General features: G+C 32.5%; 2 protein-coding genes across 2 annotated transcripts; one reads left to right on the top strand and one right to left on the bottom strand.

Annotated features, from left to right (window-relative positions):
* Positions 1-4,524: 4,524 nt before the first annotated feature.
* LOC105795511 (NAC domain-containing protein 43) lies at positions 4,525-6,245 on the top strand. Its single transcript, XM_012625178.2, has 3 exons — positions 4,525-4,785; positions 4,863-5,134; positions 5,430-6,245. Exons 1-3 carry the CDS (start codon positions 4,602-4,604, stop codon positions 6,021-6,023), a joined length of 1,050 nt encoding a protein of 349 aa, XP_012480632.1. The 5' UTR covers positions 4,525-4,601; the 3' UTR covers positions 6,024-6,245.
* Positions 6,246-23,413: 17,168 nt separating this feature from the next.
* Positions 23,414-25,651, bottom strand: LOC105795517 (3-ketoacyl-CoA synthase 1). The gene has a single exon (XM_012625191.2). It carries the CDS (start codon positions 25,371-25,373, stop codon positions 23,631-23,633), a length of 1,743 nt encoding a protein of 580 aa, XP_012480645.1. The 5' UTR covers positions 25,374-25,651; the 3' UTR covers positions 23,414-23,630.
* Between the last annotated feature and the right edge of the window lie 1,672 nt (positions 25,652-27,323).

Here is a 27,323-nt window from a genome sequence, read left to right as displayed (position 1 = left end):
GAGTTTTCACAAACTCAGTGTGTACTCTCCACAGAAAACATGCATACAGATAATCAACAGAATTTAGTTAGATACAGTCTGGGGCCCGTGCCCATCACAGAGTCAGTTTGGGCTTTAGCCCATTCAGATACTATCTCAGAAATACATTAGGGCCTTGGCCCATATCAAATGCAGATACAGTAAATCAGAATCCTACCCACCAGCCTTTACACACCATCTCCATCCAACCCTACGCACCATGTGGGGATTAAATCAACCCATCCATCCCTACACACCATGCTGTACCGAAATGCGGCACATAATCAGAAGGTTGCAGCTGAGTTGCCAGATAACAGGCTTAATAGCCTTTCAGACCATTATACAATTAATATTACATACATTTAGAGATCATAAGTCACGCTCGGTATAGAAATCAGACAGACAGATCACACATAGAGGGGTCTAAGTAAAGCTTACCGACCCTACAGTAGGTCCATAGTTGACTTGGGCGACCCGTGCAACCTTACAGAACTTTTCAGAAAAATGGGCTCACATGCCCATGTGGCCCACTCGGCCCAAATTGGCCTTGGCCACGTGATCCATTTTTAATGTAACCCATGCTAGTTAATTATTCATATATGTTTTCACTATTTACTTATATGTTCCTTCAAAGCTGTCTACTTGAGTCACTATTACTAAATTATTTATATCTTGAGCTACAGAATTCTGAATTAAGATCCACTTGATGTCTTTGAAACTAGACTCAAATACCTTTCTACTATAAAATTTTCAGAATTTTTGGTTTAGCCAATAAGTACAGTAAAATCTTCAAACTTACCCTTGTTCTGTTGTCTGACAGCTTTGTCTCTTATTTGCTAAAAATTAATTATCTCTTAGTAAAAAATTTGGATGATGTTTCCATTTGTTTCTATTGAAAATAGAATTATTAATAATTTAAACATGTAAATTTTAACCCCTAATTATTTTTCTCCAATTTTTGATGATTTTCCAAAGTCAGAACAGGAGAACTCGAATTCAATCTGACCTTGTCTCACAAAGTTTATTATACCTCACGATTTATAATTTCATTACTTACACCATTTCTTCTTATGAGAAACTAGGCTCAATAAGCTTTAATTCCATATTTTTTTCATCCTCTAATTCAGTTTTCACAATTTATGGCGATTTTTCAAAGTTAGCCTACTACTGCTGTCCAAACAGCAAGTAATTTCGGCTTTTCACCGAATCTTTTTTTTTTACATTTCGGGTACACACCTAGTTTTGTTTAATGCTAAAATAGTCCCAGAGCACTTCAAAGCCTATAATCAAGATACTCAACATCAATTTAAAGGATTTACAATTGAATTGGCAACCAAGAACGAACAGAAACCCAACTTACCACCAACGATAACCCTCCGTTTAACTATTGTTAAGACGAGAACACTGAATCCAGTTTGAGCCTCCCCATACGCCCAAATCGTAGAGAAAAGATTTTACCGATTTAGTCGCTAAGAGATTCATGACAGAAACGAAGAGAAACACTTATCGAAACTAAGCGAGCACTAATCGCGTGCTTAAACGAAGGAAAATAAATGGATTAGGGAAAAATCAAGAAGAAGAAAAAGAAGAGAAAGATGGAAAAACTCAGAGAATTTCGACAATAGGAGAGGGAGCAGAATATACGGCAGAATTTTTTTGGAAAAGAGAGTCAAAATTCGGTTATGAGAAAAAAATAAAATAAAATCCCGATAACCCCCAAAATCCCTTAATCTTCTCCTCTAATTCCCACACACATCCACTACTCAGAATCCCCTATTACACAACTCTATCCCGAAATCTGAGCAAAAAAAATAATACCCTTGCTTGCATAAGAATTCGAACACAAGACCTTCGCCATAATAACACAACATTTAACCACCAGACCAGCAAGTTTATTCTAATATAATATACCCAACAATCAAATAAAAGCCTACTAAACAAGAGTAAGGCCTAATTCATTCAAAATACCAAAATTTGTCCAAGTGAACGCTTGAATTTGGGACCTCCCAAACACTCCCAAAACACATAATCACTAAAGTTGACAGATATTTGTGTTATATTTTCATAATAACGAAATTAGAAATTTTGGGGCGTTACAAAGATAGTCACAATCAATTCAATTAATAACAAGAGTAATCAATAATTCAATCCTCTTTTGACTCATATGAAATATAATTTTTTCCTCATTCACAATCTCAATATGAGATCAATTATAAATATATTTTAAAACCAATGAATTAACCATCACAAGATATTAATATATTAGCTCTTCTAAAGCTTTTGACTGATTTTGTACTACCAAGTATTGAAATAATATTGGTTTTTATTTTCTTTTATGCTTGCATTCACTTTGGGGAATGCAATAGATTTACTAGGATGAACTTATAAACGTCCCAATAGATTCTTGATTTCATAATCACCATCGCAAACATGCCTGGATTTTAAATCAAACTATCTATTCATGTTGTCATGATTAGTCTCCAATTATAATAAATAAATCATAGTAAATTATACCTGAGAGTCTTTAACATCATCGTTATCACCCTAGCTAAGTGGTTAAAGGCTTTAATGATTACCTATAATGCGCAGGCCTCAATTGAAATAGCAGCAGCTCTAGGAGTCAATCGACAATAATAAATTTTGGGATATTTTTGTGATTTATGGAGACAAATAATTAAAAGGAAATCGTATTGATAACATGTTATAAAAGAAAAAGACAGAAAGTAAAGAGCAAAGAGAGAACATATTTTTATTGATTAATCAAATCTTTACAAAGCTTCTCTAAAGTCTCTATTTATAGGCATAAGAAGTATAAATGAAGTAGAGATCTACTTCTAATCACTATTAGAATTTAAAGTACATAAAAACTTATCTTGATTTTGATGGACATCCACCTAATAAGATATTCATAACAATTTTATATATTTTCACATTTATTTTATTTTTCTTGTATATTAATTATTAATCATATGTCACGTTCACGATTTTCAAAATTAAATTAGAAATTGAATTGGTCAGATCATCGGCTTCCAATCTGACTGATTTGTTCAAATCAATTGAATAAATTATTGAAAATCATAAATTTTAAAAATATCATAAAATAAAGAAAAGAGTTCAACTAATATTTTAACTTAGTTCAACTGATTTGTATCAACCCGCATATCAACAAGTTCAACCATTTTTTCAAACCGGTAACACGACTGGTTCTAAATCTAGTGAATCTAATTTTGTAAACTTTGTTTTTTTTTTTTTTTAAGTTTGTGTTTATGTTATATACTAATTTATTTAATGTGGTATTAATTTTAAAATATTGATCGCTTATTTAAAAGAGTCATAACATCATATATATATATATATATATATCATTTCATGTTATTTTTATCTTATATCGTAATCTTTTTATGTTCACTTAATATCATATTTTGCATATATAAATTGTCACCGTGGAATTGTGTTTATATTGATTGTGTCTTAATTTATAATTTTCATATTTATACAATTTAGAAAAAAATATTTATGTGCTCTTATTGTGTATGTGATTTTTAATAGTATACAATTTTAACATAGCCTTTTTTCATATTCTCAAATTTAGTTGTGTTTGGGGCATGTTATGTTTAGTTTTGCCATTATATTTTTCTATCTCAAATTATTCTATATTTTATATATAATTTATCATAATTATACAAAATATCTTTAAAACCCATAATTATACAAAGATTAATATTACATTTATTTAACTTAAAAATTAATTAATTAAACTAAATAATAATTTTTGGGTCAAAAGAAAAACCTTATTCAATTAAATTATGACTTAATTCAATCACAACCACCGTCATATCTAGAAAAGAGTAAATACTAATTAATGTCATATACAAGCGGCACATGTCAAATAAATATGTATTTGAAAGATAATTCCGGTTAGTATACAAGTATGAAGTGGTTGATCCGTCATTTTATCTTAACCAAAATTAATGATGAAAGGTAAGGAAATCAGAGCATACATGAAATGATTAGAATGGTGACCTTTCCAAACTTTCTTAACTAAAATTAATATTACGTGCCACTGCTTGAGGCGCTACGGATAAAGTGAGATCAATTTGAAAAAGAATTTATTATGTGCGTACAAAAGATAATACCAAGTAAATCCAACTGAACTTGAAAATCAGCCATGATAGAGTTTTTGAAGAAGACTATTCACTCCCATCATCGTTTTCTCGTTGGGGGCGGTGGTTGCAGTTCACTGAGCCCTCACCCTCAGGGAGAAGAGTTAAAAAGAGGAGGGTGAAATGTAGTTTAGTGTTTTTTTGACTTTGATTGAGGCAACCTCCAACTGGGTCCTACCTCTCCCTGCCTCCTCCTTTCAACATTACAATTCAACACACTGTCGTTTCTCCAAGCAGTCTATAACTAAACTAGTACACAAAGCAGTAATTCCATTGTAGGATCTTTTGGCCATTTTATGTCCTGCAACGTACACACACGTGTATATATATAGACATCTCTACATATTCCATTTGGTCACCACCTCTCTCATCTTCCTTCCTAGTTTATTTTTGGTCTCTTCATTTTTTCTTTTTTCTTAAATGCCGGAAAACATGAGCATATCTGTAAATGGACAAACTCACGTCCCTCCCGGATTCCGATTCCATCCAACCGAAGAGGAGCTATTGCAATACTACCTCAGGAAAAAGGTTTCCTATGAGAAGATCGATTTGGATGTAATTCAGGATGTTGATCTTAACAAGCTTGAGCCCTGGGATATTCAAGGTATGTTACTTACATATCTAAGTAATGATTTATGTGTTCCATTGCCATTTACATTATCAATATTGTAACTTATCCAGAGAGCTGCAAAATTGGAACCACTCCCCAGAATGATTGGTACTTTTTTAGCCATAAAGACAAGAAGTACCCTACTGGGACTCGGACCAACCGTGCCACGGCTGCTGGGTTTTGGAAAGCGACCGGCCGTGACAAAGTTATATGTAGCAACTGCCGCCGGATTGGGATGAGGAAGACTTTGGTGTTTTACAAAGGACGAGCCCCTCATGGCCAGAAATCTGATTGGATCATGCATGAATACAGACTAGAAGATAACATCGCTGAAACCAATATGGTAAACCTTTAAGCTGAAACCTTCTTAGTTCCCCCTCCCCTCCTTCGTTATATTGCCAGTATTTTTCAATGATCAAAATCAGCTACAACATCATTCACTATTAGGGAGAAAAATTGTTGAAACTTTAGCTTTTCAGGTTGGATCTTGGAAGTGTTGCATCTTATCGTATATAAACAGCTTAGGAAAAAGAAAAAAAAATGCTAGGATCTGAAAATAAATAATCTACGGCCTACGTAACTTTCCTACAAAGTTTTGGCCATTAAATTAATATTAACATTCTTTTTTCGGAATCAAGGTCTCTAATACTATGGGGGAGGGGCCACAAGAAGAGGGATGGGTGGTTTGTCGTGTCTTCAAGAAGAAAAATCACCTCAAAACCCTAGACAGCCATATTAGCTCATCTCTCACTGCAAAAGCCAGGGACCGTATGTTCCGTGCGTTCAATGATGGAGCCTTGGAGCAGATACTAGAATACATGGAAAGGAATTGCAAGGACGATAGTGAAGCTAACAACTGTACGAGTAGGAGATTCTTCAGCCCCATGGAGACATCCACCAGCAACGTCTACCCGGCCGACTCATTCATGGAACTCCCAAGCTTAGAGAGCCCAAACTCCGCCAGCAGCCAGAACTGTTACCAACCCATGTTGACGGACAATGAATGTTCAATCACCAACCAGGTCAGTGGTGATCCCAACTCAGTTGGTAACAATGACTCTAGGCTCACCAACTGGGCAGTACTTGATCGGCTTGTAGCTTCTCAGCTCAATGGTCAAACAGAGACATGTAGGCAATTAACTTGCTTCGATGACCACACCACAGCCTACTGCAGCCCCAGTACTACTGATCATCATGATCTCCAATTACCAGTTGTTCGATCAGGATTATAACTGCGAATTTGACATTGGAGTTTCACCTCATCATTTTCATATTCGGCCCACTGTTTGACGCGGTGAATGCTAGTGTATAACAGGTCAATAACTCCTATATATACTAATATAAAATGAATCATACCTTAGTTACTAATGTCAGAAGTTTGTGTTACAACAACAGTTATGTTAATGAATACATAGAATGGTATTAATATAAATAAATAGTGAACTTCTTTCCTAGATGGGGTGTCATTGTCAACCATTATCTTGAATTAACCAAGATGTCTACCATTTTCATAGGTTAGCACTCTAGAAGCCTATTTGATAATATCCGTCTCTTTCTAAACGCAATAATCATAATTCTCAACTTTTAGCTTGCGTCCTTGTACAGTGAACAAGGTGGCCATGTTCCTAATTAATTATCTCCTGAGCCACATGGTTTGTCTTTGGGATCGTTGTAGGGGTTTGAGGGATGGTTCGAATACTGGTATTCTCATATGGTGTACGAACTACGAACAGAGGTGTTTTTTTTTTCTCTCTGAAATTTAAAAGAGAAAGAGAGAGACGAGAGGATATTATTTAAAAGATACTACTATAAAGACTTGCTGAATCAAAACATTGAATCAAATTTGAATAGCGAGATAAATTGTTGATTGGGATTTGATTTTCAGGTTTCATAGCCTGTTTTACTGTTTGAAGTATAAACCATGACCAACGTGTACGAGTAGGTTAGAACCTATTTGTAAAGAGATTGATCAATCCCCGTTGAAGTTCGTTGACCAAAAACCAAAGTGCGGTTGAATTTGTCTATTTCTACTTAATTGGTATTTCTTTTATCTAGTTAATACATAGATTTATAGTCTTTCCACAGTCACCTGTTTCGCATCGTTTTCGGTTAACATTGATGAGTATGGTCGTACCAGCCTGTTTTGATCAATTCCAGTCATACTGGGTGAAACATGATGCGCTTAATTTTTTTTATAATTTTATTTATTGGACAAATTTTAAAATTTAAAATATAAAACTAAAATATAAACTCAGTCACGGTAAAAACAAAATCCTCATCACCTATACCTTCTTTTGTCGGAAGAGGGATAGAAGTTGAATGCCTAAATCACTAAAATTTCAGCCTTCAGCTTGATTTCAAACAACTTTTTCAATCTTTTGTATGTATGTTAATGTTCAATGGGCTAATGTTGTGGATTATATTATCATTTAATACATGATTTTTTTTTTTTGTTAATTTTGGACTTGTTGACTGATAAATTTTTATTTTAGACTGTATTGACAAATATTTTATATTTGAAATTTATTTAATATCATTCATTTAATATTTTTAAAAATTAAAATATACATATATTAAATTTTTAAATTTTTTTATAAATCATAATGATGCGTCGAACAGACCGATGCAAGTGCGTACTAGTTCTAGTAGAAAAATAGTGCGTCTATTGATGTGGTTTGTAACAATCTGATTTGCAGTGATATCGAAAAATGTAATTTCAAAACCTCATTTTGTAATCCGAACCCGTAAATATTAAATATTAATTAATATAGTAATTTACTAAATTTTGGTCTAGTAATTTTGTTGAATTGATGATTAATTAGGGTACAAAATTAAATGGTAAAAATTCAATCACTATAGACTTTTATATTGCTAAAGGACCAAGAAATAAACCATTTTATATTATGAGTTGGTGGATGATGATGGAAAATTCCACTATCTTTAGTTATTGATTCTTAGCTTATGGTTAATTAAGGATTTATTAAATTAAATTTGATTAGTTCGATGGTGTTAGAAAATATAGTTTTGGGACATCGTTTTTACAAACCGAGTTCATAAATATCAAATAAGAATATTTACGGAATTAGTGTATAAATGAATTGAATTTTGGATAGGTAATTTTTCATATTAGTGCTTAATTAAGGTTCGGGGACTAAATCATAAAATTCAATCGCTATAGATTTTTAATTAGAAAATGACTTGAGGACTTAAATTGCAATTAATCTAAGGTCTAAAATAGTAATTAGACCATACTAATAAACATGCTAGTGGACGGTAAGCATTATAAGCCTATTAAATAAATTAAAGTAAAATTTGTTAATCAAATGAAAGTAAACAAACTAAATAAAATATACTTATAATTGAATTAGTGGAAGAAAAGATGAAAGATATCATCTTCTTCTTCCAGAAAACGAAACAAGAGAAGGAAAAGAAAACTTCAAGGTATTTGGCCTTAATTTATATTATACTATTACTGAATTATTATTCATAGCTAAAAACAACACAAGATCATTGAAAAGGAAAGGAAAGGTGAGAGTCGACGATGAGTGATGCAAGCTTTCGATTTGTATTTCTATGACTCGAAACCAATTTAGGTACTGCATATTCATGATATATTACATTATAAATTATTGAGGGAATCTATTAATAGTTATTGAGTGAAATGCTATGGTTGGAATTGAATATTGAGACAAGGACTAAATTAAATAGAATAGAAAGTTGCATGACTTAATTGATACAGGAAATTGGTGTGAAATTGAGCTAAAATATGTTATAATACATGATGAATTGAAGACTTTATGTTGAATTGAGAATGATGGGATGTGACTTGAACTATGTGATGATATTGCAAATTGGTTACTCTATTAACTGTACAGGTCTATACTTCGGGTTAGCCGATGATACATTACAGTGCCAGTTTGAGATGCAGATTGACTAATCATAGTATCCATCTTGAAAATCCGAGTCAGGTTAATGGGATTATATCAATGTGTTTTCTGATTAAATGCAATTGAATTGTTGTGATCATGCAATAGTGTATGTAAATCAAATGAAACCGAGGCTTAGGGGTTGAAACGGATTCAAACGAGTCAGCAAACTCCAGAAACGAATGAATTAGGTGATACTAGAAGTTGTAAATCAAAAATAGGACTGATAAGGGAATTTTTTTTTATATTGATATGTTTAAAATATTGTTATTATAAGCATAATGAAATGTCTATATAGATTGTATTAAAGTGGGATGAATTGGTGTTAGTTTTATACACTTAACATGCTTATATTGAATATTTAAAGCTTAGAAACTCCAAGTTATAAGTATATGGTAGATATGTGCATATAGTTATACATGTCTACTTAGGGTAGAATTATTAATGCTAATATTACATACTTGAATTATAAAAATCCCACTGAGCGTACGGTTTTGTTTTCTCTGTGCGCGGGTATAGTAGATTTTTAATGGATTGAGGGAGACTCATCTCAACATCTAGGAATAGAACCTGACTCAGCAGTGTTGGTGTATTTATGTTTTTAAATAGTTTGGCATGTACCTATCTAGTTGAGTCACTTTTGGTATACTCTATGCCTATATAAACTTGAGTGCCAATTTGGTTTATGTGAATATGGTTAATGATATTGAGGATGCTCATAAGTAAGTGATATGTGTGTGGAGTGTATAATTTTGCAATTTGAAGTTGTGTTTGGTTGGATTGGTGCAAACTTATGCTTTATGTATTTTGTATTAGAATTTGGTATGTTTTGAGTAAGTTAATAGATTCTAGTTGTATGTATAGGTATTTTGGTTTAGATGATTATTATGTGAATTTGATTACTTAGACTTGGCTGTAAAGGTTTAATTTTGGCTTAGAATATCATACCATGATGTAATGTCAATGGTCATAGAGAAGTAGGAAATTTCATTTGTGTTTTGTTTGAATGGCTTAGGAATTGGTTATATGAAATGATACTTGGTACATGTTGAAAAAAGTTCATATATTTTTGTTTTGGTGCATTAGTTTGGTATAGGTTAGCTGGAAATTGATTGGAATGAGTATATTTATTGGTTTGGAAACTTGCAGGTTTTAATCAAAGGTGAAATTGCAGAAACAGTGTGTGACATCGCGACGTCACACGTGTAACACCCCAAACCCGGCCTAGACGTTATGGCCGAATCTAGCGATGTCACATGGAAAGGGATTTAAAGACAAGATTGTCGAGTTTAAAAACCGTTACAGTAAGTTAGCTTTTATTTAATTCGAAAAAAAACTAGTTGATTTGCTTTAAAACTTCTCTCTTAGCGGAAGCTTTTGTAAACCATTAATTTAGGGGAAATCGTTTCTATTTACGAAAAACCTTATTTTTTAGAAAAAAGCTGTGTTTTGTGGAGTTGTAGTTTTAAAAAAATCCATAAAAATAGTATAAAGTTCCAAATTTAAAGCCAACCAGTACATAGTCTAGAAGATACATGAAAAACCCCAAATAAGTAATAAATTCTAGCTTAATGGAAAACAGTCTAAAATTTACGTGTGGCCACCGTCGAGTCCTCTGCTGCACTGACCCGTGAAGCCTGGGGATTATCTGTACAGATTAAATAAAGAAATGGTGAGCTTTCGCAAACTCAGTGTGTAATCCCCATAGAAAACATGCATACAGATAATCAATAGAATTCAGTTAGATACAGTCTGGGGCCCGTGCCCATCACATAATCAGTTTGGGCCTTAGCCCATTCAGATACAGTCTCAGAAATACATTGGGGCCTTAGCCCATATCAGATATAGAATGCAGATACAATAAATCAGAATCCTACCCACCAGCCTCTACACACCATCTCCGTCCAACCCTACACGCCATGTGGGGATTAAATCAAGCCACCTATCCCTACACACCATGCTGTACCGAAATGCGGCACATAATCAGAAGGTTGCAGCTGAGCTACCAAATAACAGACTTAATAGCCTTTCAGACACTTCCTCCAAATATAATCAACCAACCCGGATGCAATGCAACGTACAAAATATGTCATGCCTTTATACAATTAATAGTACATACATTCAGATATCATAAGTCACGCTCGATATAGAAATCAGACAGACAGATCACACATATAGGGGTCTAAATAAAGCTTACCAAGCCTACAGTAGGACCAAAGTCGACTTGGGCGACCTGTGCAACCATACAGAACCTTTCAGAAAAATGGGCTCACACGCCTATGTAGCCCACTCGGCCCAAATTGGACTTGGCCACGTGATCCATTTTTAATGTAACCCGTGCTAGTTAATTATTCATATATGTTTTCACTATTTACTTATATGTTCCTTCAAAGCTATCTACTTGAGTCACTGTTACTAAATTATTTATATCTTCAGCTACAGAATTCCAAATTAAGGTCCGTTTGATGTCTTTGAAACTAGACTCAAATATCTTTCTACAATAAAATTTTTAGAATTTTTTGTTCATCCAATAAGTACAGTAAAATCTTCAAACTTACCCATGTTCTGCTGTCTGACAGCTTCGACCTTTCCTTGCTAAAAATTAATTATATCTTAGTCAAAATTTTGGATGATGTTACCATTTATTTCTATTGAAAATAGACTCATTAATAATTTAAACATGTAAATTTTAACCCCTAATTATTTTTCTCCAATTTTTGATGATTTTTCAAAGCCAAAACTGGGGAACCTGAATTCATTCTCACCTCGTCTCACAAAACTTATTATATCTCACGATTTACAATTCCATTACTTACACCGTTTCTTCTAGAAGAAACTAGACTCAATAAGATTTAATTCCATATTTTGTTCATCCTCTAATTCGGTTTTCACAATTGATGGTGATTTTTTAAATTTAGCCTACTACTGCTATCCAAACAGCAAGCAATTTCAGCTTTTCGCCGAATTCATTTTTTTTTTTTGCGTTTCGGGTACACACCTGGTTTTGTTTGATGCTAAAACAGTCCCCGAGCATTCCAAAGCCTATAATCAAGATACTCAATACCAATTTAATGGATTTACAAGCGAATTGACAACCAAAAATGAACAGAAACCCAACTTACCACCAACGATAACCCTCCGTTTAACTATTGTTAAGACGAGAACACTGAATTCACCCGTCCGAGCCTCCCCTTATGCCCAAATCGCAGAGAAAAAACATTACCACTTCAATTATTAAGAGATTAATGACACAAACAAAGAGAAATACTTACCGAAACTAAGCAAGCACTAACCGCGTGCGAAAACGAAGGAAAATAAATGGATTAGGGAAAAATCAAGAAGAAGAAAAAGAAGAGAAAGATGGAAAAACTCAAAGAATTTTGGCAAGAGGAGAGGGAGAAGAATAGACGCCAGCATTTATTTTTTTTGGAAAAGAGAGTCAAAATTCGGTTATGGGAAAAAATAAAATAAAATCCCGACAACCTCCAAAATCCCTTAATCGTCTCCTGTAATTCCCACTACACATCCACTACTCAGAATCCCCCTATTACACAACTCTAACCCGAAATCTGAGAAAAAAATAATACCCTTGCCTGCATAGGGATTCTAACACAAGACCTCTACCATAATAACACACCATTTAACCACTAGACCAGCAGACCCATTCTAATGTAATTTACCCAACAAAAAAAAAAGCCTACTAAACAAGAGTAAGCAAAATTTTCCCAAGCGAAGGCTTGAACTTGGGACCTCCCAAACACTCCCAGAACACATAACCACTAAAGCTGACAGATATTTGTGTCATATTTTTACAATAACGAAATTAGAAATTTTGGGGCGTTGCAACACAAATGTCATCACGACGAGATTTGGGCTCCAAGCCACAGCGTAATGAGTAACCTCTTCATTGTGACAAGGGCCAAGTCAATAGGCCACATCGCGGCGAGGAACCCCCGCACATCATGATGTCAATACTATATTTTGAAACTTTTACAATTCAGCCCTAATTCGATTTCGAGTTAACTTTAAAGGTTTCAAAAGCATGTATAAATCCCGGAAAAGTTAGTATATCATGTTTTTATACTAAAATGCTTATGTTTACATGAATGGTGTTATGAATTAGATGGTTTCTATTTGTAGTTGTTCAAGCAATAAATGTGACTTCTTGCTACTCGGACCCGACAATCGGGTTGGATAAGAGGGTATTACAGGTATAGGCTACCTTTATTCCTTCAAATAGTTTGGTACATTCGTACTAACATTGTTAGTTTGTGCTAATGTGACATTGATACCCTATTTGACAGTGACTCATGGCAACCTCTCAGTATGCCATGTTACAAGCATAAATAAAAGAATTGAATTTTTTTAAAAAATATATAAAGTAATAAACATAATGTAATTCACAAAACTCGGCCTAAAAGTTTTGACCGAATCTCGGAGGTTACATTAATCACCAAAGTGATCTAAAAACAATTTTACAAAAAAAAATTGTTAAAATCTCATTACGAACACATTTTGCTAAATTTGAACTAAACCGTTAAAACAAAAATTTAAGATACGTTAAAAACATTTAGAAATATAAATCCATAGTTCCCATAAACACTTACAGACCAAAACAATTTAATAAATTTAGACTTGAAGAAAAACTTTATTAGCTTTCCTCAAAACTTATTATTCCGAGATCTCCGGTATGTAAAGTCCAGCTTCAGAACACGAGAGTACCTAAAAGGTAGAAACACTAAGGGGTGAGCTACATGAGCTCAGTATGAGTCCGAAACAGGCAAAAGGCAATAGACTGAGTGACTTAACATATAATCCAGTAAAGCATATGTTTACAAATCACATACAAATATCTCAAAAAACAATCTGATAAATGGAAAGTTATTATTAACAAATCGCACACATTGATTTTATCATTCCAAACACTCATGTACCCAATCAGCACAGACTATTCAAAGCATTTCATAAATGTGCTAATAATCATACAAACAGGCATAAATTCTGATGCGTAAATTATGCGAGAATCAAAAATTTCACCCAACCAACCAAACACCTCTTTGTCCACCCTACACACCACATAAAGGCTACAGAAGGCCCGTCCACCCTACACACCACATAGAACCATAAGAGGTTCATCCACCCTACACACCACGTAAAGTGGAACTAAGCCACTTGAGTAAAAGTATACAGCTGTGCTAGTATACGGTTAGTACAGTACGGTAACCTGCTATACAAAAAATTGCAGTTAAAACTACCCAAATCAAACTTCCTTCTCTTCGTAACCAAAACCCTAGAGTTTTCATGCTAATGCAGTAATGCAGACAGTATGCATACATATATATAGAAACAGGCATTCACGTTTTCAGTTGCACAGACTCAGATTTGATTACACTAGCATTTCAATACTCATATATGAAAGTGACATTAATTTCAGACTTCTTCACCATATAAACGAACAATTCAATTAAAGCTCATGAATGCATAAATATCCATGAAACCATACTTGACCGAGTCCCAAACATATTTTCCAAGGCTTACCGAGGGTCGGAACACACAGAAACACAAAATGGGTCAAAATACAACACAGAACAAAAATCTGCGAGATAGGGCCACACGGCCGTGTGGCACCAAAAATTTCCCAAAAACCCTAATTCCCAAATTCACATGACTATGTGGACGGCCCGTGTGTGGCACATGCCTATGTGGCCACCCGTGTAGTCACAAAACCGCACCGAAACAGGTCAAAAACGTAATCTTGCAACAGCAAAATAAACCCCAATCCTAACCATTCAAGACACATCAGAATTTTACAAATTTCCCCAAAATTTGATAGCAATTCCATATCGAAATTAGACGTTCAGAACATACACCTGATTTGCAATAAAAAGCACCAAGACTGATCAATTCGATCCCACCACCGTTCAAAAACCTCAATTTCACACACAACTACACTATAAGAATTCCAATTCAATAAAAAAATGAAAGTGATTCTATCATTAACCCCAAAAATAAAACTTATCTTATTCACTTCTGATTAAACGAACACACGAGGACAAGACTCCCTTGACAGACGACAAGTAACAATAAAATGGAAAAAAAAAACAAAGAATCAAAACAAACTGAATTTTTGGAAAAGAAAGTTACAGCGTAACAAAGTGGAAAAGAACGTGCAGGAAAAATAGGGAAAAAAAAGGTGAAACTGTTAGTTTTGAAATAAAAACAAAACAAATTAAAAATAAATTTAAAACTTAAAACCAATTTAAGATATAATAAAAATATTTCCCCAAAACACACATAAGGAATCGAACCCAGAACCTAGAAGTAAACTAAAACACAAGTTGTTATTATTATTTTGAAATTAAAAATACATAAAATTTTAAAAATATAAATTAATAAAAAAGTATAAAATTTTTTTTCAATTTTCACTGTTTGTGCATGAGGATAAAATTAAATTAACTAATGAAGGCCTCAAGGCATGTATCAATACCACTTTCTTTAAGATTCTATTCGCCCCACCTATATTTTGGTGTGTAAAAAAATTACTGACAAATGAGCCTCGAGGATATAATGAAGTCCAATGGTTGTCTACGATTTGCATTGACAAAAACAATCCATTGAGCACTGAGTGAAGCATAGCAGAAATATCAATTTCTATAAAAAAAAAAAAGAACTATTGCAGTAATTCTTTATAGAACAATTTAGGAATATTAGAAGACGGAGGAAAATAAAAATGAACTTTTGGTGTGTTTTTGGTTTACCATACAAATGAAAATCCATTCTGTTGGAAAAACGAGTTTGGAAAACGAAGCGGAAAATAAGTTTAGGGAAAAACCAAAGTATTCATTTTTTTTCCAAAAACAAGAACTTGGTTGTGATATCTAAAGTAATAAACACTTAATTAAAATTATATCTTTTTTATTCATCTAGGATGAACACTTCCACCAAGTAGTTTTCTTCGCTATACTCAAGCTCACGTCTATCGAGTGTGAGCTTGCTTTGAATCAGAAAATTTTTCACAGAATTACCAATGAGGTAATTTTGTAATTTTTCTAAACTTTTAGGTCAATTTTTAAATAAAAAATATCTCTAGAAATCTTCTAAAATAATTTCTTCTGAAATAATTTCTTCAGAAAATTTTCTCTGTACAACTTTCTCTTGAATTCAAGTGTGTGAAAAATAATGACCCATGACTCTCTCTTAGAGTCTAGAGAGTTCAACTATTATTAAACTTAATTACTTTAATATTAAATTAATATAATACTTATCAAGATAAATATTAGATTAAATTTAATATTAAATCTATTAAAGTAATAGAATACTTATCTACAAGATAAATATTAAATTAAACTTAATATTGAGATAATCACTTTAATATTAAATTAATAAAATATTATCAAGATAAGTATTAAATTTAATTTAATATTAAAATAATTAAAATAATATTATTTTTGAAATAGTTAATCTGAAATCAAATTATTCGGTAGAGTCCCAATAGGAGTGTGATTCCTCCACTACTCACTCGTCGAAGGACCACTCGTCGGCCATCGGAATGCAACTATTGCAGCCGTCAGCACCGTCGTGTCCAATGGTGCCATCCCAGGTGCAACACCCTTACGGCACCCCAAGCCGGTTCAGTCCGGGCCAATGACAACCTAACTGGTTTGGTTGGATCGTTGGCTCGGTTTCACATACCGGGCCTGGTTTGACCAGTTTTGGGTCTCGATCTTGGTTTTGGGTTCTTGAACTCAATTTTCTATCTCAGGTCCAATTTTCAAGTTCAAATACTATAACACCCTAGACTCGACCGAGTAGGTTTAACCTGAATCCGCGCGTGCCATATTAGCCACCGAAGTGACTCCCCATTAACTACCAACCTAACCTCCAACACACCACTTGATTACAACATGAAATATGCTAAGTTATCATACAACAGCGGAATAAACTTATGCATAGTATATAAAACATGTGAGCTTACAAAACAAATAAAGGAAAGGTTCACTTGTCAAACAATAGAAAGACTTAAGGGTTTGCATAAAAGATATGAACAGAGCAGTCTTAGGGTTCACACAACATAAATTTATACAAGTACATAGAAATTATTACTAAAGTTCGCACCACATCATAGATTCGCGCAACAAGACGACATATGAGTTCACAGTATAACATAAAACATAAGTTCACAAAGATACATAGGTTTGCAACTTAACAGGGTTCACACATAAATAGACTACGCAAACAAAGGAATCATGCATGCATGGGTTTCATACTTTGATAGGGTTCGCATAAATACATGGGTTCGCATACCTATATGGGCTCGCACAATTTGTCTGGGTTTGCTAAGTAAAAAGACTATCTCTACCGGGGGTACGCATGTAATTTTCGTGGTCATAGAAAATAGTACTTATCAATAAATTTGACATGTGTATTATGACAAAAGGAAATACACGCAACACTTATGCATGAATAAACATCAACTTTATTCATAATAAAAGGTAATATTCTAAGACATGATTTGCAAAGATAAAATAAACTTAAACTTTAAAAGAAATTATTTCAATAACATAGTCAACTTATGATAAATATAAACCCACATAAAATAAAAAACCCCATCGCCTAATTCCCAAGTTCATCAGTATCTGTTTAGGGATGAGCCTCACCAAGTAATCTACCTTGCCACTATCATTTGCGACTTACTTACCTGTGAAGTAACATATAACCATGTGTATGAGTCTTTTACTAAGTTCATCATGATGTTTTCATTTTGTAATCTCATTCGCATTCCTTCGTATTTTACATTATTTCTCCTCTATATATTTAACAAAACAAATCTGACTTACCAAATTTTCAGTTATATAATTAAAGAACAAAAGAAAAGAAAGTTAAATAATGTTCACATTGTATGAACTTACCTGGCGGAATGATAACACTCCATGGTAGAGTCTACTCAACAACTTTTCCTTTCTCGCGATCTTCTTTTGGCGGATTCAAATCTTGATCTATAAGATAATTTTAATTAAATTTTTATCAACCATTATCATTCATTAGCTTATGAAACATATAAGTCAGTTCAATTCCATCATTCTAGCTTCCCTAAACCTAACACTTAAATAGTCAAACCTTTTATAGTAATGTTTATAGAAATCTTAAGCTAGTTTCGAAGCGTCTACACTTTATTCTTGTTATTCAAAACTAACAAATTCTCATTTTACCAAGTGATCTTTTTTCATAACTTTTCATCTAATCTAAACATTTAACACCACAATCTCAAGCATTCAGCAATGGTAATCTCATTCTTTAACAGTTTTGTAAACGAATACCACTGTTAACTAAATTAAAGCGTAACAATCACAAAAAAAAATCAAATTCAAGCAAAACAAAATTGAATTAGCTTATCATGTAAGAGTACAAAGCTTGGTTGTGTTTTCCTAGCTTAACAAAAAATAAAGACGATATGAAGATGGAAGAAAGGAAAATGAAATTTTCTTTCCCTCTATCCAGTATGCTTCGATATATATATGTTTAATCTAATTATTAATTAAAATTAACATCATTACAGGCAAGGTAAAACCAACACCTATCTGACCATTAACTACAAAATTGGTTGAATTATCATTTCAATCCCTAATCGATTAACATATTATTATTAGTAAAAGAAATTCATAATGGTACACTTTTACCACATTTACGATTTCATCCCTATACTAAAAAAGATGATCTAATCAATCAAATTAACAAACCAGGGCTTCATATAACACTAAAATAGACTAATAGATATTAAGTATTAAAACTTATTGGCTCACTCATCAATAAACGAAGTTCTGAAACCATCATTTTCAGTACCACGAAAAATGGACTATTACAGATTTCATCGTATTGACCATATCCTTAGAAATCACCTTATACCCAAAATTACACAAATTTACGAGTTTATACTATGTTACTAATTCTGGACCTTTCATCTTAGGAATTAACACAACATCAATCATATTTAACTCATTATTCATCTTCCGATAACAAAATTCTTTTTATAGTCTCAACAACATCCTTCCTTATTATATCCCATTTTTTTATATAAAAAGCACCACAAAACCCATATGAACAGGAGCTTTATAAGCTTCTAACTAGAAAAATCTAGGACGTAGGGTATAGGTGATGTGTTTTCCCATTACTAACTAAAAATATGACAAAGGCAAGTGCACCTATCGATAAATAGTATAGCTACGGTGGGTAAAGATATCGTATCCACTAGGACTAAAAGTACTAGTAATTACAGATTTCCTATTATTTAGCCAACAATTTGGAGTGGTTGATTTAAACTAAAAATTACTAAATTAATTTAACTGAATGACTCAACAGAGAATAAATCAAGAAAATAATTGAATAATAACCAATGTGAGAAACAATACCCAGGAAAGAATCCACCTATACTTCATCTATTATTATGAATCTGAATTAAACGATTGATTCACTTGGTATCTTTATCCGTAGAAATCCCTAAATTATGCTAATATCTCTTTCGAGAATAAGAGCAACTGACTCTAGGTTGATTAATTGAAATTTCTTTCTAATTAAAACCCCTATTGTTGCTTTAACTCAATCTATGGATTCCCCTATTAGATTTGACTCTAATCTGATAGATTTATGTCGTCCTATTTCTAAGATTGCATGCAACTCCACTCAATTATGCTAGATCTACTTTTAAACAAAGAATGTTTCTCCTTTGATTTAAGCACATTAAACATGAATTAATATCTCATAAATATTAAAACAAGAGATAAGCACACATAACTAAGAACAAGAATCAAGTATTTATCAAATAAAATAGAAATCAAATAATAGAATTCATCATAAGGTTCATCTTCCCTAGATATCTAAGGAATTAGTTCATAATTGTGAATAAGAACATCTCAAAATCAGAATAACCACAAGAAATAAAGAAACTCATAAAACCTTCAAAAGAAATTAAAAGGAGGTCTTCAATCTTGATAGAAATCTGCTTCAGAGTTGGCTCCAATGGTGTTCTTCGAGTTGTTTTCTTCAATATTCCCTAATGGATCCCTATTATCTTCTTCTATTTGGTATTTATAGACTTTCGAATGCCCAAAAAGTCTAAAAATTGCATTATTCCGCGTGTTTAGGATGCGAGTTGGAAATCGACACGGTCTGGCACATGGTCATGTGTCCAGCCAGTGTGGCTCCTGAAATCTGCTCTTTTTATCTGTTTTTCGCTCGTTTTTCACTCTCAAATGCTCTCCTAAGTATAGAAACATGAGTTCAAAGGATTAGGAGTATAAAATTCACCAATTTGCATAAATAATCATCCAAAAATGCATTAAGAATAGGATTAAAATATGTTACTTTTATCACTTATCAATAGGAATCCATCAAATCTTCAAATCAAGCTATTTACTTGTTCTATTTTTTTTTTTGTCCTTAAAAATAATAATTGTTATAAAATATACATTTGAATATATAAAACATGCCTTACGAAATTTGAGTTGGGTGGCAAATCAATAATTTCAATATTTCTATTTTTTAGGTAATGTTTGGAAAGTCATCTAATAATTGGATTTGTGTGTAATTACTTATAATTATATAAGGGTATCATGTTTGGGTAACCATTGTAATTAGTGGGTCCTGCTAAATTGGATGTAATTAAAGCACGCCAATCATATTTTTCAATTCTTAGAGAGTGTGAGAATTGGAGTAATTACGTAGGTAATTACACCAAAATTCAATTTTAAAATTTATTTTATACAAGTTATAAAAATTATATTATAAGCATGAACAACGATGAAAGTTTGAAATGGTTATGAAAATTTTTCTTATATTTTAAATCCTAAAAAATATTATAAAAATAATTTGGATATTTTATAATGTTATAAAAATTGGTTATATTATTTAAATCCTAAAAAAATTCTACGATTATGCCTAAAAATTTTATTATAAAAATAATTTACATGTTATAAAAGTATTATAATATATATCTATAAAAAGTTATGGCCAAATATGGACATAATTTATTTATGTGTCCTTGCTATATATTATAAAAACAATATACTTATTCATAAAAATGTTATAGATTTTTATCATAATTTATTTATAAAAATAATTTTCTAAACTTACGGAAAAAAATTATTATTTATAAGAAGTCTTTGTGAAAGTTTTGGACAAATTATAAATAATTTTATAAAGATTATATATTATAAAGTTTTATATTATTTCTTTACCTAATTTACATATTATAAAGTGAGATTTAACCTAGCATAATTTTTTTTCAAATTAAGTTTATGTAAGTTTTTATAATTAAAGTTATAGACTATTTAGACCATGAACTTAAATAGTATAAGGTCGATGCTAATTATGCAAATAAAAAAGGTTTTCTTGCACCATGTCGTAGGGTATGATACCATTTGAGAGAATGGTGTCAAACACAAGCATCATAGACAGCTCGCAAACTCTTTAATTTGAGACATCCAGGGCTTCAGAATATGGTTGAAAAGACATTTATTGTTCTAAACAAATATTTCTCATATTAACAGCATCACATTAGCATAGCATAAAAACCAAGGTTGGATCGTACTATCTAGCATGTTACATATATCATAACTTCAATAATAGGGAGAATTTAAACGATCTATTCATAGAGTATGTAAAAGAAGGAGATCTTGATAATTTTAAAGATGTGTGCTCAAATTCAAACGATGATGAACTCAATCAATGACCAACCTAGCATAGGTTAAATATTAAAGAGGGAATAACCCAACAAATATGCGCTAGAATAATTAGATAAAACTTTATATAATGTTTATTTTTCTTGATTTTTATTAGTAAACATATTATGAACTACTTTTTTTAGACTAACATAATATATATATGATGATTTGAATTTAATTTTTATTACTTGTTTAGAAATTATTTTTATCATAGTAATAATTTTTTATAGTATTAATAATTTTTTAAAATATAAATTATGTAACCTAAACAAAAGAGTTACATATTACTCTACACTTTTCAAATGAAAAAGAAAAAAGGAATTGAGTGAGGATAATAAATGTACCTAAATTGAAAATTCCACAACCGCCAACCAAATTGATTGCGAATCACGTATGAACAAACAAAATCAATGGGCATTTTATTTTAAAAGGAGTGAAGCAAAATTTGAAAGCAATAACAAATTAAAGAATTCCACAACTGCCAACCAAATTGAATCAAAGCTCTAATTTATCAAAGTTTGTGATCCAATCAAAATTAATATCTATCCCTTTTATTTTATAACCTCACATTAGTTTTTATTCTTTAAAAAACTTCATTTTCAAACCTTCTTTTTAACTTTCAGAATCAAATCCACATAGGCACCATGCACTAGTACACAAATAGCTTAACTCTCAAAGCATAATTTTTTTACTAAATTTGTTATATATCAATCTTTACTATTAATAAAATTTATTACTACGGTTATTTTGATAGTGTTTTGTCCTTTTATATTTTTATATAATTTTAAATAAAAATTAAAATTAATATACCTAAAGATTGAACTTGTATTTAATGAATTTATAAATAAATTCTTTTCCGCTTCATTAATAATAAATTTTAATTAAACTTTAAAAGTTAACTTTTAATATAACTTGTTTTCTCTCACCAAATTTATCTCTATAAATAATGTTACTAATTGAGTTGGTATAACAAGTTAACTCAATAATAACTCGCAATCAATGACGACACCATAATAAACCATTGTAATGCACTTAATATTATACTTTTTAAACAAAAATTAATATATACGATCAACCTGTGTATAATAAGAAAAGAAAATTAAGTCGTTTGCTTCTTATATTTTGTTTTGCTCAATGATAGTGCCAGCCTCTGGGTTGACTATCGCCCGCTTTTTTCCTCTCCCATCAACCCTTTCTTTTTTTTTCCTCATTCACTACACTAGCTTTCTCTCTTTTCAGTTTGCAAATGTATTTTGTAAGTATTTTTGTTGTCTTCACAAGTTGTGATGGGCAAATGAAGGTGCCTGTCGTTCTCTAAAACTCCACTGGCCACCAGTAGTTTTTCTTGAAAAGTGGGTGACTCTTCGTCAAGTTCTTAATCTGTTTATGTTTTGAGAGTATTAATTTAGAATAATAAATGATTTCACGTGTCGATTTGACCCGTGTGGTCTTAAGTTTTATATTTTTTTTGTTTGTTTTTCCATTGTTTAATAAGTCTTCAGTTTTAGAAGTTTTTGCCTGCTCTTGTAGCACGTTTTTAGTCTTGCTTATGCATGTAATCTTAGTTTTACAAGTGGTTTTAGGGATGATTTTGTTGTCTTCCTCTCTAGTTTGGTGAATGCTCGATTCTTTTGTCGATTTTTGATTGCCGCTTTGGACCATCTAGGGCTGATTTCCTTATCGTATTAAGTGTTTGCAATCACTCCAGATATGTCATACTTGAATTGTGACAAAGCTAATTGTCAACGTGTCATAATGTTCTATTGATTCTGAGGCTTAAGTTTTTGTTGTGTTGATAGAGCTTGTCTTTCACCTTCTACGATAAATTTTTTTTTCTGGATTGTATGATTTAATTCATTGAATGAATTAATGAATTGACCTTTCAAAAAATTTATTATAATCTTAAATACACATCTATGTTCTAGATTTGTGATTTCCAAAAAATATATGCATGTATTAAAATTTTTAATATTTTAAAAATTGATTAGATGATATTATCTTTTATTAGTATGTAAAAATTAAAATAATCTTATTTTCGTACATTAGGATAACAATATAACGATATGTGGAATATATATATAATAATTACATTTTCATTAAGTAAAAAATAAATGAAACAGAGAGGAAACGAAAGAACCCCGCAGGTCATAGGGCACCCACCATTCCAAACGATTGACTTCAATTGGAGTTTGAGATATCAAGCAATGGGAACCTTCACCGGTTGCTTATCAATTTCATCCTTCCAGGGGTTTCCCCTTAACTCATTCATGGGACTCCGCCTAAGAGCTCTCCAAACAGCACTGTTACACTTGAAGCCCGACCCGAATGCTATCTGCCATACCCTGTCACCACTCGACACCCGACCCTTGGCCTCCGTGTAAGCCAGCTCATACCACAAGGAGCTACTTGAAGTGTTCCCAAATCTATGTAGAGTCATCCTTGAAGGCTCCATATGCCAATCTGTTAGCTGCAAATTCTTCTGCAATTCATCCAAAACCGCCCTTCCACCAGCATGGATACAGAAATGCTCGAAAGCAAGCTTGAAATCAGGTATGTATGGCTTAACTTTGGCTTTGAAAATCTTCTTTCGAACAAGAGTAACAAAGAACATGAACTGCTCTGTCCAGGGTAAAACAAGGGGACCCAGAGTGGTAATATTGGTTTTCAATGCGTCTCCAGCTACAGCCATTAGTTCACGAGCCAAAGAAACCCCAACGGTTCCTTTCTCATCCTCTCTTTGGTAGACGCAGTTGTAATGTTTGTCGTCCGCGCCTTTATGGGTTCGAACCAAGTGAACCAGCTGGTACTTGGAACGACTCTTGTCTCCAGCCTTGTTCGACAAGAGCACAGCGGCTCCACCCATGCGGAATATGCAGTTGCATAGCAACATGGACCTGTCATTGCCGAAATACCAATTCAGTGTTATGTTTTCCGTGCTTACCACTACGGCATACGTGTTGGGATTGGCTTGAAGGAGGTTTTTAGCTAGCTCGACTGATATAAGGCCTGCACTGCACCCCATTCCTCCGAGATTGTAGCTCTTGATATCCGTACGTAGCTTGTAATGTTTAACTATCATGGCTGAGAGGGATGGGGTTGGATTGAATAAGCTGCAATTAACGACAAGGATGCCTATATCCTTGGGGTTGACCCCGGTTTTCTCAAAAAGCGAGTCGAGTGCTCCGAACATGACAGCTTCAGCTTCAGATCGAGCTTCTTCCATGCACAGATTTGGCGGTGTAGATGTTATTCCTCTGGGGAAATACGTCTCGTCGCCTAGACCAGACCGGGTTGATATCCGTCTTTGAAATTGGAGCGTGTCCTCCGCGAAAGCTCCGCTATCTTCAGTCATCTTGAGGAAGGAATCAACTGACATTTTACGATCATCTTCAGGTTTGAAACAAGCGAAGTCGACGAGGTAAACCGGCCTTGACCGTTTCGCATAGTAGAGAGCAAAGAGGAAGAACATAAACAATGAAGCAGCTAGTGTTGTAGCAGCATCAATGCTCTCAAGTCGAAGGGATTGGTTGGTCCATAACTCGGAAATCCGGTCCATTTTTAGATCAATGAAGTGAACCAGAATGGTATAGAGAAGTGGTAGGACTAAAGCAACCATGAGAATGGTTGCAGGGTTACATGAATAACCATACCCTAACTTCACATACTTAAGCTTTACAGACTGCAGGAAATCAGGCAATCTTCGCCGTATTTTGATGACGGCAGAGGAGGAGTCTTTGAATGCCATTTCCGCCGTCAGCCTCTCTTTATCCATCTCAATGCTATCCTTATCCATATTTGTCTCTCCAATCATGGTTGTCTTGTAAAAATCAGCTAAAAGGGAACTGGTTTGGGTATGAAAAGAAATGGGAGAAAGCTTGCTTGAGGGAAGATGTGAAACAAAGACAGTTAATATAAGAACAAGTAGAAGAAAGAGAGTCATTTAGGGAAAGCTGGAAGAAGAGTGTTGAATTAATGGTGGGTAGTTCCGAGAAAGGATAGATAGCTCAACCACCAAAGATACATAATAATATCAAGAAAAAAAAATGTGAGTAAAAAGGCCTTGAAGAGGATGTTGCCGACTTGGCGTGTTGGTATATTGTTGATGGGAGTGTAATATGCCTAATCCACCATGTGAGATTGCGAGGTTTCTTGCAAGAAAAGGTGAATGAGACTTTATGAAGGTCTTTTCATTTCCCATTGCATGGTGTTTTAGGTTAGCTGCAAGAAATCTATCTTTTTGTTCTCATTTTAAGCCCATAAAATAAAAAGGTCAAAAGAGAGAAAGGGGGAATTGGGCGGTGGATTGTAGGTGACTGTCAAAGAGAGGGCAATAAATAGAGGGGGTCAAAGAAGGTTGTCACGACTCGCTAACCTGCCCAAATTCCCAGTATGCAAACTTCGTCCTCAACCAAACCTGATATCATTTTATAATTCATATTTTCCATAAATACATTACTCAAGCCAATGTCCCTAAAATTATTTTTTAAGTGAAAAGAAACTGTATTGACGTACAAGCACTATTTTTCACATATATACATATTATTTATTATTACAAAAAATTATCTCAGTAATTTAATTTGATTAAGGTTTATTGGATCTCAATTATTAAATAAAATATGGGGTAGAATATATGTAGATATTTTAGTAATTAATTTTTAATTGATGACGGGCTTAATAGAAATTAAGTTTAACCTGCAAAAGTTATATTAGGGTTATTATTTTCAAATTACACATACATAATTTTTCTTAAATCTCATTTTCAAAAAGAGAGCCACATTCTTTAAAATACTTTATGTATTAATTTGAAAAATCAAAACCACAATATTCAAGATTTTTATGCTTCCGTATTTAATTTTATTCTTAATTTATTTTAATGATTTAACACGATAAATATTAATTTATCAAATTTTATATTAAAATTTTACAGTTTTAACGAATGATATTTGTTGAAAATTTAGATTTTGATTATTTATGATAAAAAAAGTGCGTGTTTGGATCCCTATTCACGATTATATATAGTGATGTTTAGTAAATTCTGGCATTGTTGATTGTACATTGTTTTTGCATATTTCATCAGAATTCTTTGGTTGATGCACTGTTTATTGATTTGTGGGATTAGGTTTTTTTTCCTCTCACTAATTACTCTGGTATATATTAAGTATGGTAGAATGATTTGATGCATTTATCAAATATTGGTTGAAAATTGGCAATTATCAAATTTTACTCTGTTTATTGAATTGTGTGGATTTTAAGTTCACTATGTGTGAATTGCAATGTTGAGATTTTATTAGTGCTATTTATGATAATTTATCATGGGATTGAATAAATTTTTTAACAACAATTGCTGTATTTAGACAATTTTATTTTAGGTTTATTTCAAAAATTACAACGGATAGAAATTCAATTTTGACTTTTGACTTTTGACTATTTTTTTTGTTTTAAAATATAAAAGGTTATGTATATGTAACTTAAGTCATGTTAATATAGATCAAACCAAGCGAAAGTTAATATTTAACAAAAGTTATATGTGCAAGCGTGGTAATAAACATATGACGATTATTTGGTTTTACATGTGAGTAAATGAAAATTTATTATTCTAACATATTTTTATTGTCAATGTTTGATTACTACAACAAAATATCACTTACAAGTTAATATTTTGTCCAAAGATGAAATATTAATGGAGTGTCTGGTATCTTAAGATGAAATATCTTGTTTTGTTTGATTCAACTATTATTACACTTCCAACATCACAGTAAGCATTAACTCAATTCCTATGTTAAATGACACCAACTTAAAATCATGGCAAGAGAATCTTATAATTTTTCTCAGAATCATGGATCACGACCTTGCATTAAGGATTGATTCTCCTCCACCGCTTACAAATGAG

Source organism: Gossypium raimondii, chromosome 7 (assembly GCF_025698545.1).
Source record: "Gossypium raimondii isolate GPD5lz chromosome 7, ASM2569854v1, whole genome shotgun sequence".
Classification (NCBI taxonomy): Eukaryota; Viridiplantae; Streptophyta; class Magnoliopsida; order Malvales; family Malvaceae; genus Gossypium; species Gossypium raimondii.
Note: the sequence above shows the minus strand (reverse complement) of the source record. Positions and strands in the feature narration are given on the sequence as shown.